Source organism: Engystomops pustulosus, chromosome 3 (assembly GCF_040894005.1).
Source record: "Engystomops pustulosus chromosome 3, aEngPut4.maternal, whole genome shotgun sequence".
NCBI classification, from domain to species: domain Eukaryota; kingdom Metazoa; phylum Chordata; class Amphibia; order Anura; family Leptodactylidae; genus Engystomops; species Engystomops pustulosus.
The window spans coordinates 153,706,076-153,725,527 of record NC_092413.1 but is presented as its reverse complement, the minus strand read 5'-3'; the positions used below and the strand labels follow the sequence as shown (position 1 = coordinate 153,725,527).

At 40.7% G+C, this 19,452-nt stretch overlaps 1 protein-coding gene across 2 annotated transcripts in view; it reads left to right on the top strand.

Annotated features, from left to right (window-relative positions):
- The window catches only part of LOC140122130 (probable cation-transporting ATPase 13A4), a 90,040-nt gene extending 83,263 nt beyond the window's left edge, over nucleotides 1-6,777 (top strand). For both annotated transcript variants that reach the window (XM_072142624.1, XM_072142625.1), the window contains one exon: nucleotides 5,088-6,777. In XM_072142624.1, the coding sequence (XP_071998725.1) occupies nucleotides 5,088-5,306 (219 nt within the window). In that variant the 3' untranslated portion in view covers nucleotides 5,307-6,777. The remainder of the gene's footprint in view (nucleotides 1-5,087) is intronic.
- The last annotated feature ends 12,675 nt before the right edge of the window (nucleotides 6,778-19,452 follow it).

Here is a 19,452-nt window from a genome sequence, read left to right as displayed (position 1 = left end):
GGGGGGTCTGTATTAATAAATTGGGGGTGTTGTATATTGATTGGTTCTTAGCATGCTATAATTCCAGTAGACTAATATATATATATATATATATATATATATATATATATATATATATATATATATATATATATATATATATAGGGATGTGTTATATGTGGGGAGAGTGTGGTCAGTTGAGTTGTGAGGGGTATAGATTATTTAGGAGCACAGTGTTGTTATCCAGGAGACTTTATACCGTAAGTGACTGTGGTATTTTTAGGGACGCCGGGTGGAGATGCTGCACTGAGCTGAAGACATCTGGCCATGAATTCAGCAGTGATACGTCATGGATTGGAGAACCCGGAATAAAGTCCTCCTGATGGAAGAGATTGTCATCTATAAGGTACTAGATGCCACTAATGCCTCTCAGAACCTGTAGACAGTCACACATTGTCAGGGAGCTGTCTGTAGGGTTGTTAATTGTTAGTAAAGTTTTCAGCATTTACTTAACAGGGGGGGGGGGCAGCATTTTAATATTCGCCTCAGGCAGCAAATATGCTAGAATCGGCCCTGCTTGAGTCAGTAAGTTTTCCCTGTTCCCTGTTTTGGTGGTAAAATTTGGGGTTTCGGCTTATACTCGGGTATATACGTTAATATTTATGGGGTATATAAGCATTCAAAAAAAGAGACTTGCATGGAAATGTGCAAGGCATTCTTCAGATTCACTAGCTCCTATGTGTGCTTGTAGGAGAGATGCTTAGTGGATCTGTCAGCTTGATATGCATTACCTATGTTAGAGCAGCAAAATGCTACTACGTTTTCATACAATAAAGCACACACAAATTGTGCCTGTTACTGGGAGCACTTAAAGCGACACTGTTGTCAGCTTTCTCAGCACTAAACTACCAGCCCCCTCAGGCATAGCTCCCAACTGTCCCGATTTTGGCGGGACTTTCCCGTTTTTCGTACCTCTGCCCCGCGTCACGGGCAGCTGTCAGATTGTCACGGATTTTCCCCCCAGATCCCGCTGTGTCCCGGCGCTGTGTCCCCATAGTAAATACTTTGAAAGCCAGAACTGATAGTACAGAATGGCTTCTACAGACATCGGGAGGGAATCCTTTTCAGAGAAGTGTCGGGCTTAGCGGAGAGCAGGGACCACGTCATCAGCTTCAGATCACCATCTGTCCATATATGGTCACTGCATCTCCTAGGGTTCCCCAGAGCAGACATCGGGCAGGGAATCCTTTTCAGAGAAGTGTCGGCTTAGCTGAGAGAGCAGGGACCACGTCATCAGGTCAGATCACCATCTGTCCATATATGGTCTCCAGGGCTTCCCCAGACACAAGCTCTTTATTTAATTAAATTACATAAATCTTTGCCCAGGCTGAGATTCAAACCTGGGACCCTCTGCACTGCAGACAGGGGCTTAACTAACTGAGCTATAAGCCCAGTGATACAGAGCTGCGGATTTCTGGTAACTAAGACATGTTATCTGCCATTTACACTGTGACACAGACTTACTGCACTGATATATAGAGAGGAATCTTCTCAGAGATTATTATTGTAATTATTGAGACTATCATTATTATTATAAATTTTATTATTTTTATTATTATGGAGACGATTATTAATAATAGAAAAAATAATAATAATCATCTCAATAATAATAATAATAATCTCCATAATAATAATAATAGTCTCAATAATTACAATAATCTCTGAGAAGATCCCTCTCTATATACCAAGGCATTAACCCCTTATGGACACAGGGTTTTTTCGCTCATTTCTCGCTTTCCACCTTCAAAAATCCATAACTTTTTCATTTTTCCGTGTACAGACCTGTGTGAGGGCTTATTTTGTGCGAAACAAATTTTACTTTCCCGTAATGTTATTTATTTTAACATGCCGTGTACTGCGAAGCTGAAAAAAAATTCCAAATGTAGAAAAATTGAAAAAAAAAACGCACGTGCACGTTCTTGTGGGCTCAGTTTTTACGACTTTGACTGAAGAAAAAAAAAATTTGCCATTTTCTGAAGCTAATAACTTTTTCATACTTTGGTGCACGGAGCTGGGGGAGGTATAATTTTTGTCGAAATGAGCCGATGTTTTCATTGCTACCATTATGTGATGTAAAAAGGTGTAAAAGTCGCATTTCGGACATTTGGGCGCCATTTCTTTTTTAAACTTTTTTTTTCTTTTTTTTTTCACTATTTTTTTAGACCATCTAGGGTACATTAACCCTAGATGGTCAGATCGCTCCTACCATATACTGCAATACTTCTGTATTGCAATATATGGCATTTTTGCAGCTCATTCATTACAATGAGCCACTGGCTCATTGTAACGAATCTGCAGAAGCCATGTAGCCTCGGGTCAAACGAAGACCCGAGGCTACCATGGCAACCGATCGCCGCCCCCCGATGACGTTCGGGGGCGCGGCAATCAGAATAAAGATGGCGGCGGCAACGGACCGGTTAATAGCCGCGATCGGTGCAAGCAACGACCGCGGTTATTAGCGGTGGGGGTTTGCTGCAATATGCAACAACCCCCAGCCTTGTATGAAGAGGACTCAGCCCGGGAGTTAGTTACCAAAATTCTAATCCTTGATAATCACAGAGCTAATAGCTCAGTGGGTTGGGGTGCTGTGTTATTATTGTTCATGGACATTGCAGGTTCTAGGTTCAAATCCCATTGAGGAAATTTTTTTTTATTTTTTAATTGAGCTGATTTTTAATATTATAATATGGCTAAAATTTGGGGCGTGGTCAGGGAGTGATTGGGGGTGTGGCTTAGAGGGAACGCCCCAATTCACCTATAAAATCGCCTCCACAATCATATGGAAATGAGCTGCAAAAAGCCTAGAGCCCTCATTTCATATTCCCCCATCTTGAGCTGTATATTACTCAGAACCATGGTAACAAATTCAAGATAATAATCTCATCTTTCAGATCACATCAAGCTTGTGTTTCTGAGAGTTATAGAACTGGAGATACAAACTCTTTAATACATAGTGGAGAACCGGATCTTTATTTGCAGCTCAGATTCTTTAAAGGGGTTATCCAACGACCAAGTTAAAATGGGGCCTAACTTGCTGATTTTGGGGTTCTCAGTGATGAGACCCCCACAGATCACAAGAACGAGGGGTCCGATGGGGTCCCAGGTACCTCGGTCGGACCCCTTGTCGCTCCCGGAGATTAATGGAGCACACGGCCGTGCATGACTGTTCTGATCAATACATCTTAATGGAGCTGATGGAAATTGCAGAGTGCCTGTCCTGTGGATAGGGCCTAACTTGGTTCATGGGGCAACCCCTTTAACTGCACATATCTGTAGCTTACTACACCACTAACCTGATATGATTGGAAAGATGCTATTCTTTTCTTTAATACAATCTCATGGTTCTAGGTACTATAGATACAATGACAGAGTTGTCTGAAGTGGTCCTTCCCCTCTAGGCTTTAAAAGTGACTCATTTCAGCATATTTACATATGACTTTGGAGGAGATTTTATTTTATAGGTAAACTGGTGAGATTCAATATAAAATAAGAAATTCTAAAAAGGTTCTGACAAATCCTACTGGAGGGAACTGTTAGGTAAGTACTGTAAAAGCTGGTGACTTTGTTCCTTTAAAGTATACTTTTGTTTCAATAGTTTTTATTAGTATTTTCTTAACAAAAGACAAGAGGTACTTCAGTCTTATCACCAGATTAAAGATTGTAAACTAAGCATACCATCATACTGGTGTGCGCCTGGTGTGGCAGGATCTGTTCTTCTTTTAGTTTCTTATGCCCTGTTTTGCCCATAGGAGTTAATAGAGCCTGGAGCCCCTCAGGTTCATTTGCATAGTTTTTAAAGTCCTTTTTTTTCTTAAAAACAAGGGCATAAGAAGCTAAAAGAACAACAGATCCTGCCAGAGGGGCACATGCCAGTATGATGGTATGCTTGTTTTACAATCCTTGATCTGGTGATAGATGTCCATTAAATACAAAAAAATGTCTCTACTTGGGAGAGCTTAAGATTGGAGTAGCTCATCAAAAGGGAGTATTCTATGATCTCTATAGATCTGTCCTTTCTTTTCCAATGCTTCATGTAGGTATCACATAAGGCTATGTCTAGCACTTCAAAGTGTGCCTGCATAAAAGAATAGCTGTCAGACTATAGGAAAATAACAAAATACTAATGGGGACATTACCAGCCACGGTCTGTTCTATTTGCATCCATGGAATTTGGGAATCTCCTTTCCACCAGCAAGAGTCGCCAGCAAGTATAGATGCTTGGTAATATAATTTATTGTATGGTATCCCCGTACCTCCACCTAACTTATGTTTAACTAGGATTGATTTGGCTATTCAAGGTCTACGCCCCCCAAATTCACTGAGAAACCATAACTTGTGCTTCCGTTAAAAAACAGTTAGGTACAGGTATAGGCAACGTGTGAAATAAATATAATGTCCGAGGAAGTAACAACCTCTTATAGGCTGCAATCCTCCCAAGCTATTTCTGTTTTCTTTATGGGCAACTTCTCTTGTTTCAACTTAGCCAAAAGAGCCACCTAGTTAAATTTATATATTTGGCTATAGGAGCTGGTGATGTGAATGCCCAAATATTGGATTCGCTCAATTTGTCAATCAGAGGGATAAAGGTCCTTTAAAAAAGGGCATGGAACTATTTGGTAGATCTAGGGGCATGGCTTGTGTCTTTCAGTTTGGACAATTTACTAAACTCAGAAAACAGTGAGATATGAGGTGCCAGCGTGCACTGATTGGCATACCCTGTATGTCTGGCATATTCCTCAACATAACTGCCAGAGGTTCTAAAGAAAGAATAGATACCAGTGGCAACAAGGGACATCCTTTTAAAGTATACTTTGGACACTTGGGTATTAAGGCGATTGTATGCATGATGAGAGGTCCGCAAACCTTTTAGTGTGTTGCATAAGTTTACAATTTTTTTTAAATTACAGCAATGGAAAGGAACCATTTAGGGATAAGTGGTTTTAAATAGTTTTTTTATGAAGTATTTATGTTGGGTGGGTTCATTTGAATGTCAGGGTCCCTTTAAATAATAGAACATTGAATGAATTAAAACATTGTCACTTTTCTAGGAAACGTTAATAGAAAACCGAACACTCTGGAACTTGCTGAAACGTCTTAATAACTATAGATCGAAGAGTCCATATAAGAAGATACAACGCTTGTTAACGAAAGACCCTGAGTGGCCTCCGCTTAACCATAAGGACGTTGCACTTCCTACAGATATAACACTATCAAGCGAACTGGGAGATTATGTAAACCCAAGTTTTGAAAACAATGAGAACCTATGACATGTCTAAATCGCCAAGTGCTTTAATAGCTTTAATTTAGGGAGCTCAGGTTTAACTGTTTCAGTATCAAGTTCTTCATCTTCATGTAGAAGATTTTCTTTTATCAATTAAAAAAAAAATCCCTTGAACATAAACTGCACCATCACTTATCTTTGGTCAGCATAATAGGTGCATTTTATTCATTTTAAATCTTCTCCTTTTGTCTTCAGTATTAAAGGGAACCCGTCATAGTGAACATTCAGTCTGATCTGCTTGATCCAGTCTATCATATTATAGAGCAGGGTTTGCTGAGTAGATTGATCATTTACACTTCTCCTTAATCTGGACTCAGGACTGCACTGCACTCATAAAGCTGGAATGAGCAATAATTTTATGATAACAGGTTCTACTAATTTACCCCCACACTCCCAATACCATGAATCAGTCTGCTCAGCTCTGCTTACCATGAATCAGTCTGCTCTGATTCTCTATAACTGGCCTCATGCAGATCACAATGTATGCTCAAATGTGTCCGGTCCTCTTTTTAGTTTTTCAATAAATTATTCATGCTTTGTTTTTATTTGTGTCTTTGATAGTTCTTTAATGATGTTTCTTTTACTATAAATCCACACTTTGGTGCAAATCTTTCTGCTGAAAAAGCCCCCTCTGTATTCCATGGCCGTAAGGCCAGGCTAAGCCGCAGGTTTCAGGAGGAGTTTGCGGTGGCAGGTCTCCTGCTTGCCAATGGAGCTGACCACATACAATGGAGTGTAAAGGTTATTTATGTATTTTTGATTAACTAGAAAAGTATTTAAAATTTTACAAAGTGAGACAGTTTACACAAAACTTATACAAGGCAACCTATTAAAAATATAGGATAAATGTAGCGTGTGGAATAACAGCCCACACAGATTACAATACAAGCTCTATTATCAGTAAATAAGTATTTTTTATTATATATTCGAGTGCTGCCTATTCTTTGTTGGCCCCTTTATGCAAACCATCGACTTGTTCGCCCCACATGGTAGAGGATGAAGTCCTAAGGGTGCGGTTACACATTAGCGCTTTGCCTTGGCCTTATGCGTCTTCCATTTAGACCATGCAAGACATGGGGTGCTGGTTTTCCATAGAACCGCACATGCAATCAGCCTACGGCACACCCTCCTGCGCTTTGATTCAGTTGGTAAAAGGAGTCAAAGTGCTACGTCTGACAGCACCCTAATGCATAGCATCTCTATCCTTATTTAGAAAAACTATACATGGCAATGGCTTTGGTTGTGGTAAGGGATTAAAATATTGCAAGGTATTATTTATAAATAATAACTTTCTGCTTCTTTGCAATTTTCTAAAGGTTTGGTTTTATTGTCTAGTCTTCTAAATTGAATGGACAGTTTTATACCTGTAGGTTTATCCTACATTCTCTGTTACACTAACATTTATTCAAAAAATGTGGCAATGTGGATGTATATGAATGGTTTATGTGATGTCATGTTGGGCCATCAATAAAGCTAGAATATATTAAAAGTTTTTGTGGTGTTTTTTATGTTTTTTTTTAACAAATCTTCCAGAAAATTAATTGATGTGCAAAGCATGCGCCGTGAACACGATGTCTCCGTTGAATTTGTGAGCTCTGTATTTTATATACTGCAGGGCGCATGCATATGTGCGGAGCAAAAATGGAAACAGAAAACGGAGAAGGGTTGTGACATTAAGGGGTTAGATGTGTTTTGTCTTGTTTACATTTGAGGGAGAAAAAGCCGTTTATGAGCTCTTCTACGTGATGAAGCTTCAAGATTTACAGATTTCATAAACTGCAAGTACATGGAGGTTAGCTACAGTACGCTTGTGGTTTAGATTTCCCCTGATGTAGAATAGTTATACTGACCTACTTATTTATGAGGGTACTCTGGTTGAACTTCATGTACAAATAGAGAACAGAAGTGATCCGGATTCTGTAAAGTTTATGGTCAGGCTTATGAAAGTATATTGGTTTGGAGTATATTTTAGTATGGGGGTCTGCTGTCGTGTTCTAAGTAGAGAAGAAGAGGTAAACACATTCTCATATTTCCAAACTGGAAAGTGCTACACCTGAGAAGACAGATATGCTGTATTTGAGGTTTCCTAGATTTGTGTTAATAATATCAAAATTACTACAGTGGGAGGGGCATTTATCTTGGCTTGCATAGCAGTTTTCTGGCATACAAGCCATGAAAAGTCCCAATTCCTAGCACATGGCCCCATACCACACCTCCACTCGCATTGACAATGGCACAGGTTAAAGTGCAATTCTACACCAGGCAGGGCCTGGCATAATACAGGTGCCTTTTATTATATCCAGTGGGTTGCATGGCTTTTCTTTCTAAAGGTATTCAAAATGGAACATGTGGAACAGTCAAAATGGAACAAATATACAGCTATGGATGGAAGTTTTAAAAACACACATACACAGTGGTACTCAGACCCCTTAAACTTTTTCATTTTGTTTCGTTGCAGCCAATTAGTAAGATCAAAAACATGGGTTTTGTTTGCTCATGAATGTACATTCTGAACCCCATTTTGAATGAGAAAAAACAGACGTAGATATTTTTGCTAATTTATTAAGACAAGAAAAACTGAAATATCACATGTCACATAATTATTTAGACCCAAGAATGGTCACAGAGTTGTTCTGAAGCCACTGCTTTGTTATTTTAGCTGTGTGTTTAGGATCATTGTCTTATTGGAAGGTGAACCTTCGGCCCAGTCTGACGCCCAGAGCACTCTGGAAGAGGTTTTCATCCAGAGCATCTCTGTACTTGGCAATATTAATTTTTCCTTCAATTGTAACCAGTTGTCCTGTCCCTGCAGTTACAAAAAACACCCCCATAGCATGATGCTGCCACCACCGGGTTTCACTTTTGGAATGTATTTAGTGGGTGATGAGCGGTACCCTCTTTTATCCACACATACCGCTTAGAATATGAAGATTTAACTTTTGGGTGTTAACTCTAAGGCCAGAGACTGTATGCAGGTTTGCACTGAGGTGAAGGCTCCTGTTGGCACACTCCCTGACTGGTGGAGAGCTGCAGTGATAGTTCATTTTGTGGAACTCTGGAGATCAGCCACAGTGATCTTGGGGTTCTCTTTTACCTCTCACCAAGGCTCTTCTCCCATGATTGCTGAGTTTGGCTGGACAGCCAGGTCGAGGAAGAATTGTGTTCATCTCAAACTTCTTCAATTTAAGTATTAGAGGCCACTGTGCTCTTGGGGACCTTGAGTTCAGCAGAAATTCTTTTGTAACCTGGGCCATTTCTTTACCTGTCTATCTCTGAGTTCCTTGAAGAAGAGTGAAGAAATTAGCCAATACCTTTTCCTTGGGCAGTTCCTTAGACCTCATGATTCTTATGTGCTCTGACATACACTGTGACATCCTATATAGACAAGTGTGTGCCTTTTCTAATCAAGTCCAAGCAGTTTAATTACACAAAGCTGTACTCCAGTTAAGGAGTAGAACCATCTGAAGGCAGATCAGAAGTAAATGGACATTATGTGAGTTAAATAAGAGTGTCAGCAAAGGATCTGAATACTTATGTGATGTTTCAGTTTTGCACATTTTTGTTATCTTACCAATTGGCTGCAATGAAACATAGAGTTAATAATTTCAAAGGGTCTCACACAGGAATTGGAAGAAGAAGCAATGGCTTTTGGAGGCAGTCCAAATTATCATTTTTTTGGAATTAACTACAGGGTTGGTTTTATTTTAACCCTGTCTTGACCAAGGGTCATTGGTACCCAGGATCAGACTGAACCACATGTAGACTGGCACTATGGCAGGGGGCTCTGTCCCCATAGGATGCCCCTGCCATTGATAATTATAGTAGTCATTGTGGCCAGAAGTTCTCAAGTATTATTGATGCCATTGATTGTTTTAGCTACATTGACTTTAAGTGATGTACGATCCCAGGAGACTCAATTGGTGCACGCTGCACTAACTTTTAATGTTTGGCCGTGTAATGATAACATCATGCATTCATCCTGCTACTTTCTGTCGTCACTCCTGCAGCAGCGACAAGACTGAAGACATGGGAATTATGGTAAATCATTACTTAGAGCACCATTTATTCCATGGGAACCTGCCATCATTTTTACATGACACGTTATAGTAGCTACTAGCATGTTGATTTTGTGCATCTGAATAATTCCACTACTTTTTAATAATTTCTTTTACATTACATGGCTCCCTGCAACAAGTGTGTTGTGAGTCCTGGGGGGATGGGAAGGAAGGCAGTTCAAACTAGAATTGCTTGTGGCGGTGAACTGACATGTGAGGCTGAGGAAGGGGAAGGGCGATTAGTGAGGAGCAGGGGATGAGGTATTGAGGAGGAGACAACTCATTTTGTTTGAACTGCCCACTAAGGGCGTGTTCACACGTTGCATTTTGGCCTGCGTTTGAAACGCATTACAACAGGTGAAGAGAGTTGATTTGCCTAATCTTTAGCTGTGCAGTGTTGAGATGTGCAACAAGAAGCGTGAAGGCAGTTCTGGCTCCAAAGGAAAATATCATCATCTGTGAGTTAATAAAGTCCACCTCTATATGGGTCTGATCAGACTAATATTTAGATTGTGAGATAACTCTCAGCACGTGTAGCCACATTTAGTCACAGGGCGTCAGTGAGCCACATTTGTCCTCTGAATGGGGTGTGATGTGATGTGTGTAATCAGTTTATATAAAAGTCTGTATTGTGCAATTGCTGCTGAGAGCTGACATTCTTAACCAAAGCTCAGCCACCAGCAGAAAGCCCCCAACATTAATCTCCTCACATAACACCATACTTACAGACAAAGAGCCATGCACTGGGACAGAGGGAAGGAGAAAGTTATTACTGCATATACTTGAGTATAAGCTGAGTGTTTCAGCACAAAAATGTTGCTAAAAAGCAAGAAAAAAAAGTGTGAAAATGTGCCTGCATCTTATATTCGGGATGTCGGGGAGATCCAGGACTGCCAGATACTTATAACTACTGTACCCTAATATTTAAAAGACGTTGTGAATTGATTGTATCTGTGTAGGGAGTAAAGTAAAAGGATAGGGAGCAGATTGAGGAAATATGGTGGAGAGGGGGTTAATTCATTATAAGGGGTAATGTGCTAATGAGAGATGGTGGTGGGGTACCCAAATTCAGCAGAGTTAACTTTGTTTGTAGGTAGCGAAACTATTACAGAGATGTGTGTGTGACCAATGGGATATTTAGTTAGTGGCAAATACATTTTTCCTTTTTATGGTGTCCACATCTTGGGTGTGTCTAATAGGTGCGTCTTATAGTCTGAAAAATATGGTACCTTCTGGCGCTCCCTGTCACTCCTCTTCCCTCTCGTTTTCATGCAACAGAGCGGGCTGAGAGGTGTCTATGTACTCTTCCTGCGCACACACTGTGATATCATCAGCCGCAACACCGCTGCTTCATAGTGTATGCACAGGCAAAGCACCTGAAGGTAAGTTTATTTTTTAATGCTTCTTTTAACCCCTTAACGACCTGTCAGCCCCGTCTTTGTGCAGCTTTCTCCTCCTTCTCCATTCTGACTTCAGCTGACAGCAGGTTTGGGACAACAGATTCCCTCCTAGGGTGTCGCCCTGCGACCGGGACTGGGAGGCACAGTTCAGGAAAGCAAGACTAATAAAGTAATGAATGGGTATGCACATACCATAATTGCATGAGTACTTACCTGCTAGAGCTTCTCTTCTGCCCCAACTTCTCCTGTAGGACGTTGTCAGCGTATTGACATGACCGCTAATTATATCAACACAGTCATTGTGTTCTACATGAGAAGTGTGGGAAGAAAAGGAGTGACAGCTGCCAGCCAGTAAGGGTACATTCACATGGTGGTATGACCCCTCCCCCCTCCATAGAAAACAGCAGCACACGGCCGCATACATGAGAGAAGATAGAGTATGCTCTATCTATTCCCGGTGTACAGCGCGGAACGGTGCCACACATGTGTGGCACCATACCGCCGCCGGGCCGCCATTGCCGTCTATTGGGACATATATGGGGCTGCAGATTTGCAGCTGCATATACATCCCCACAGACCTTAGTATTCACTTTGTTATTTTTGCTTTTACAGGCCATGGGATGAGGTTGGGATGGGGAATATAGTGGTGATGGGGGTGGGAGTTGAATAATAATGTATGCAGTAAGACCAAGGTATTTATTTATTATGAGGGTGCAGTTCCTAGTATACATTTATAATGGGGGGAAGCATCACATCCCAAAATTGTATAAACAACAGAAAACAAGCATTGCATTGGGAGCATGGAGGAGGGTGCACAGTGTACCAGCCTTTGAGGCTAGAGGTAAGAAGGGGCTCTGTTAATGCACTCCAGAGCCATTCTTATGCAGTGTATGACAAATGTATGTAGATTACCACAGTCATGGTACCTGAATGCCCTGGTCTATCATGCTTGATTTTGAAGGTAGATTTCCTTTAAGAGCAGACAGACTCTAAGTCCAAAGTACTAGTGTAGATTTATCCATGAGAGTTAAATTTATTCCACATTCACCACACAAAGTGATGTAGGATCAACATCTGACATTAATCCCTACTCCGTCTCTGTTGGGTGTTTGCTAACACACCTGGGACAGATAAAGATTATAGAATGAAATGAATGCAGCTAGAGTAGGGTCAGGAATCTGTGGGTGACCTGAGACGCCTTAGGTGTGTTGTGGACAGGTGAATGTGTTTACTTGGAATTACGTTGTAGGATACATCAGTGAAATGTATATTGTAAAGTAAAATGCTAGTGTAGATTTCCCAAAACTAATTTGCTAACTCAGTGATGCATCAAAAACTGAAATACCAGTAATTCCCTACTCTGCTTTTGCTTGCAGTTCGATAGTAACATACTCTGCTTTTGGGCCACCCAAGAACTCGACAAAATATGAACCAAAATCTAGAAAAGATTAAAAACATACACGTCTAGAAAAATCATGGCTAACTACACACTGATATCCAACATATTAAAGGAAACCTACCATGAGAAATCTACTATCAGAAGTAGATCTGGTGGTAGATTCCTTCCTCCTGCCTCTGCCCTAATCTGCAATGTAATAATCCTGGAACCTAACCTAACTTAATTGTAAATGTTAATGTAATTTAACTGTAGAGATTACTAGGGTGTGTAGTAGCCTTAGCTCCTAGTGCCTGTCCAGGCTAGTACACGCCCGGTTGCCACTGCAGTTAATTTACATATTACTAAAATTAAGTTTTTAACAAATTAGGTTACTTTCCAGATTTGTTAAATTACAGATTAGGGCAGATCTTTTTTTCAAGGTGGGAAATGGAAAACAATGCCTTCTTTTGCTACCTTGAAAAGCAGCCCCCTTAACATCCAAGCATGCCTCTCATTCAGCCAAACCAGTTCCCTACGCTGTACTGAGGTGACCCAACCAGGTTGAAAACAGCGCTGTCTACAGTTCTGTTTTCTGGAATAGATATACTGGTTTGCCTTAATCCCACATCATGTTGTTAGACTTCTTAAAGGTCATACTTGGTGTTAAGGGGGCTGCCTTTCAAGGTAGCAAAAGGAGGCATTGTTTTTCATTTCCCACCTATAAGGCGGCCTTAATTGGTGATCTCTTCATAAGGAGAACTCTTCCTGAGATTAGGACAGAGACAGGCAGGAGGTATCTACCATCAGATCTACTTCTGACAGTAGATTCCTCATGGCATGTTTCCTTTAAAACACATGGAAGCCAAGCACATTACAGACATCACATTACCATGCAATAGTTTGGATCTGAAATCCATCTTTTTTCCCACAGATGTTTTTCCAATTCTCCACTGGTATGTGAGGGTAAATATATCACAAATTATTGATTAGTAGAGAGAAACAAAGTACCTAATTGACATCTAATGTAATTGTGTATACAGTGCTATTTACAAAAAAAAAATAGAATGAGGAGGTTGAAACAATATATACCACTGTTGATCTTGTAAGGCCTATAGCAGAAATACCAAGGAGTAGTCAAGAAACAAGCTACAGAGCAATATTTAGGGTCAAGCAGTGTTCACACATTCAAGATGTGTAAATTAGATTTTGAAGGGAAAACCTGTTCTACAAATGTTGTTCACCTGTTAAATTAACAAAACTGCATCTGAAACCACCTAAAGACAGTTTTAACTGAAACATGTGACTGCAGCCTCAGAGACTGGAGAGTATTTATGCCAGTTAAATTTACTTTGCTGATATGCACCAGGACTGGGGCTCTTTACCCTTCGCTATCCTTAGCCGAGGACTACAGCAGGAGACTGAGAATGTTGTGCAACTCCTTAAAGGGGTTATGCCACAAAACAATTGTCTACAAAAAGCTGTCAAAGAGGTTAAAATATTTCAAAAATCTATTTGTAATGGTTACCTGGAAGTAAAGATACCTTTCTATTTGTTATTATGATGCTTGTTCAGCCTCTATTCTGCTCCACACAGAAGCAGATGTGGGAGGGGCCTAGCCAGGCACATGCACAGCACTGACAGCAGCAGTTATTCCACACCTCAGCGCTACAAAGCGCTCAGCCTTCAGAGTCTCCTTCCACCTGCTGTGCTCAAATAGTCCCTGCTTTACTGATCCAATAGAGGTCCAATAGAAATGTGTCATACGCCCCATGTTAAAAGTGCACCAAAAAAAGTTGGTGCAGTCTGTCAAAGTAGTGCAGGGGGCACCAGATTCATGAAGAACGTGCGCCAGAAATCCTGAATCTGGTGCCCCCTGCACACTACACAGGTCACTGCACATAGTACACATGTACTATGTATTCTCACAGCATCATGGTCGGTCAGGCTGACATGCATGGATGTATAGATAAATAGGTGACAGCTTCTCACATGTTACTTTAGCTACTTCCCTGCTAGTCAGGGACAGGACAGCAGTGTAACATGGAGGGACAGTGAATGGAGGAGAGTACAGGAGGAGGACTGCATCAGGAGAGATCAGAGCTCAGCCTGTTACTTGTGTTATCTCTGCAGCCTCCTGTGTGACCTGCATTGCCATTATCCATGTTATGGGGGACTTCTCTGTCTGCAGTTACCTTGTATCTGCTGCTGGAAGCAACTGTGGAGCAGTGGAAATCACCTCATTCACTGGTGTAGACGGCTGAGCTCTCTGCCCTCTCTCTCACTTCCTATTGGCTGCAGTGTGTCAGCTGATTTCTCAGTGTGAAGAGTAGCTGTGAGCCCGTGGAGTGATCTGTAGTGCAGAGCAGCTGGGGGAATGATTGTGCGCAGACTCGGCCAGATCAGCTGTTGCTCAGGACGGGACACAGCTACCACTAGAGGGCGCCAGCAACCAGGACAAAGGGAGTTATCTCAGTAAGCCTGCAGATTTTGTAATAAGTGTAAATGGTGAAAGTACTTGTCACAATGCATTGGACCCAATTACAGCCATTTGCTATGGTGACACAACCCCTTTAAGCTTCCATCGTTTTTTTTTACCTATATTCATGTTTGCATGGTCCAATGTATTTTAGGTTACATTTTATTATGTAGACAACTTGATCTCTCCATTTTACAAGTTGTACAAATAATAATTCTTTATTTATATAGCACACACAGATTACGCAACACTGCACAAAGTATGTCCAATCAGTCTCTGTCCCCGGGGGCTCACGATCTAAACAACCTACCAGTATGTTTTGGAGTGTGGGAGGAAACTGGAGTACCCACGCAAACACGGAGAGAACATACAAACTCTTTGCAGATGTTGACCTGGGTGGGATTCGAACCCAGGACTCCAGTGCTGCAAGGCAGAAGTGCTACTCACTCAGCCACCGTGCCGCCCATACAAAATCAATTGTGTCATGCCTACAACTGGTTTTACAAAATATTCCCTATTAGAAGAGAGTGTCACATCAAAAAAAATGACAGTATCTAAGCAAATATTGCATATAGAACAAGATAGTAATTAATGTAAACCAAGAATTCTGAAACATCTATGTCCAAGTAATCAATCATCTATAAATCTCCTATATCAGAATTTCTGCACCTACCATGACATAAATAAATTAGCCATAGTGGGAGAGAACTTGACGCCCATGGGCGCTCCTCCAATTTGCAAGAACTCATTATTAAAGGAAAATAATTGTGAAGAAGATTGTTGTTTTAATAGAATGCACTAATTAAAGAAGGGATTTTAAGGTGCAGGATTACAGAATTGAATCTCATAAAACCACTCCTATTATCAATTACACATGTACCTGAGACATAACTACATGCCAAGTTATCCAGCAAGAGAAATTTCTATCTCAATGCATTATTTATATAACTGTGCATGTGACTCTGCCTATATATAATGATTCTGGTTAGATGTGCAATAAGCTGTAGGTCCCTTCAGTACAGGAGTTAATAAGATAACTGTCAGATCATTTTTGCTATAAATGTATAGGACAACTTGATGCCAAAAAATGGGTAGCGCAACATTCTTGGAGGGACCTACAGGCTAATCCACCACCCACAACACTGGGATTATTTCTGTCTGAAATGGGTTGAGTGGATTACTAGAGACAAATTCCCTACAGCTCTGACCTTCTCCTGTTACAGTGCCTCATTTGGTGCCTCATTTGCCTCACTCTTGACTCATATCCAATCCATATCTGGTACCTAGCTAGGGGTGCCTCCGATCACTCCCCAATGTTATGTTCTGTGGGAAGTCCAGCCACATCGTCGGTGCAAAGGATTCGAATTCACACCTTTTGACTTGGCCTTATAGGCCCAAAGGATAGTATCCCTTCACAACTGTCAGGGTTTCTCGGAGCACACTTAGATGGACAACATGAGAGACTCCAGTGGAACGTCCTCAAAAGCTTTCTGAGGAGATGCCTCCTATATCATATATGTATAGATATCACCCACATTTTTAAAGCAATTTGAAGTACAATATGTAATGAGAAAACAATTCCATGGATATTTTATAGCGTTCAAAAGCTATAACCACTTATTTTGACACAGGGCAGATTTGAGAAAAGGGGCCGTGTCCTTAAGGCCAAAAAGACCTGAAGGGTATAAATACAGATAAATCAAATAATGTTTACTGATCACAAACAGATCTACCATATAACATAAAGAATAGATACAAATGAATAGAATAGTCTTTACAAATCACAACCAGAACTACAACATATACTGAACCTGTGTTTTCACCACTATTCTAGCTGGATCCGGGTCCCCCTCCTCTACTCTAGCTGGACCATGGTCCCCTTCCACTACTCTAGCTGGACCTGTGTCCCCCTCCACTACTCTAGCTGGAGCCGGGTCCCCTCCACTACTCTAGCTGGAGCCGGGTCCCCTCCACTACTCTAGATGGACCTGGATTCCCCACCACTGCTATAGCTGGACCGGGTTCCCCCTCCACTGCTCTATCAGGACCAGGGTCTTCCCTCCACTACTGTAGCTGGACCCGGGTCCCATTCCACTACTCTAGCGGGACCCGGGTCCCCTCCACTACTTTAGATGGACCTGGATCGACCTCCACCGCTCTAGCTGGACCGGGTTCCCCCTCCACTGCTCTAGCTGGACCAGGGTCTTCCTTCCACTACCCTAGCTGGACCCGGGTCCCCCTCCACTACTCTAGGTGGACCTGGGTCCCCCTCCACTACTCTACCTGGACCCGGGGCCCCCTCCTCAACTTTAGCCTCCCTCACTTGCAAGCACAGGTGTAGTAGATATTGTAGCTCTGGTTGTGATCTGTAAACAATATTCTATTCATTTGTATCTATACTTTATGTTATATAGTTGATCTGGTTATGATCAGTAAACGTTATTCTTTTTATCTGTATTTATACTTCATGCTACATGTTATGATTAAAGAGACATGTAGTGCATTCAGGTATCTACACACCTTGAATAGTTGTGTAACACCACAACAAAAATAATAAAAGCATTTAAAAAATATCAATGTGACAACAATTATCTATTTCACTAGCTGCTGGACAGTTTTAGGAAAGTCACCATTCACTGTGAATAGAATCAGAAGAAGATACAGAAATAAAAGAACAAGACATGATGTTCCAGATGTACTTCATTGGATTCAGGTTTGGAGAATTGGCAGGCCGGTGCATAGCATGGATGCCTTCATCATGCAGGAGCCACTGACACACTACAGCCACATAATGCCTATGATTTTCATGTATCAGAAGGAACTTACTGGTCTTTCTGACATGTACCCTGCATATTTTGTTAATTTATGGGAAACCTACCATTTTGTATCTATCTAAGGTAGATCCGGTGGCAGGTTCATCTAATAAATACCATCTGGGCCCTTTTTAGGGCTAATCCTTCAGTGGCTGCTAAGATTAGAAATCTTTTATTACCATAACATGCAAATATGTGGAAGAGGCTGGGGGGGGGTGGGGGGTGGAGTAGCTGGAGCTGAAGCTACATGGTGTGGCGACTCCATTCCCCAGTAACCTCCTTCAATCCTCCTACTATGATATCTTCAGCGTGCTGCTCCTGGTAGTTGTACACACTTGTCCCCGACAATCTATGCAGATTATAGACTATCTATGCAGAGCTGGTGGTGCGCAGGAGCTCCGGCTTCGAAACCCAGTAAGGGCAGCCACCTTGTCAAGTCCGGACGAGTGAAGATATAGTAGAAAGATCAGAAGAGGCTACTGGGGCACAGAGTAGCCGCACCATGTAGCTTCAGCTCCGGCTTCTCCACGCCCCAGTAGCCTCTTTCACATATTTACATATTAGCGTGATAAAATATTTCTAAAAGGATTAGCCCTAAAAAGGGCTCAGATGATATTCATTACATGAACCTGCCAACGGATCTACCTTTATAGGCATATCTGAGATGGTAGCTTTCCAAATAAACTAAAGATATTTTAAAACATATATTTTTGAGTGCTGGAGAAAATGCCTTTTCTTTTCCACCAGGGCCCACAGCACTTATAGCTTATAGTCTCACAATGGGTCTAAACCTAGTACTTAATTGACTCATAACTGGACAGGTTGATTTCGCAGAAGTATTTCAAGTATTTCTTTTATTTTTTTAATACATTTTTTTAGAATTCTACTCAGCCTACTAAGTCAATTTACATTCAATCTATTCATGACTGTTTTGGTCTGGCCTTCTTACTCAAATTCCTATGTACTGTGGAAGGTTCCATTATTGCATTGCTAATACAATGGTGCACATATTACACCCCTCTAAAAGTGACCTTTTTTATCCTATCAGCTTGGTTTATGGATATATAGTTATATAATAATATATGTGCGTGAAGCTCAGTGCAATTTTATAAAAAAATTTTTGACACCCTGTGTGGATTTAGTGTTCCCTTTGCTGCATATTTTGGTGAATACACCCACGTGGGTTATGTATGATCTCCTCACATATTATTGTTTTAAGGAAAGTATATTTTCTTTATATAAGTAGTCTGGATTAGTACATATTTTAGTGGAATTTAGAATTTTCATGTAGTTTTTGCATTTTATCACAGTTTGCTGCAGAGTTGCACTGTGATTTCTGAACAAAATATGATTTTGACACAGTGGGGCTGATTTATCAAGCAGTCTGAAAGTCAGAATATTTCCAATTGCCCATGGCAACCAATCACAGCTCCCCTTTAAAATATTCATGAGCACTGGTGAAATGAAAGCTGAGCTGTGATTGGTTGCCATGGGCAACTGGAAATATTCTGACTTTCAGACTGCTTGATAAATCTGCCCCAGTATGTTTTTTAGTTTGTGCATTAAATATTTGTAAACGCATTTAATTGCAACCAAATATTACATGGTTTTTATTTTAGCATTCTTGGAAGTGTAAATTCTTGTTGATGGTGTATGTTGTGGTTTATATAAATCTGTCAACTGTTAATCAAGACAAATGCAACTGCCTGGTTGTCTGCTTACAAAAAGTATATGGGTTTTAGGGGTGCCTTTACTTTTTAATCTTATTTTTTAATTTATTGCTATATTTTGCAGGTTGTGACTGTTAACATTTCTAGCTGAAAAGTAAATTTTTTCAGTTTTTGTATCTCACATGTGAAATCTACACATGTTCATCTATTACATTTAGGAGATATGAAGCTAATTATTTTCTGTTTGGGGCACATTTTTCAAAGTAAATTTTTATGCAATTTTTATAATTGCATAAAGTTGCTTATATCTACAAACTCTTTAGTTTCTAAATAATTTTAT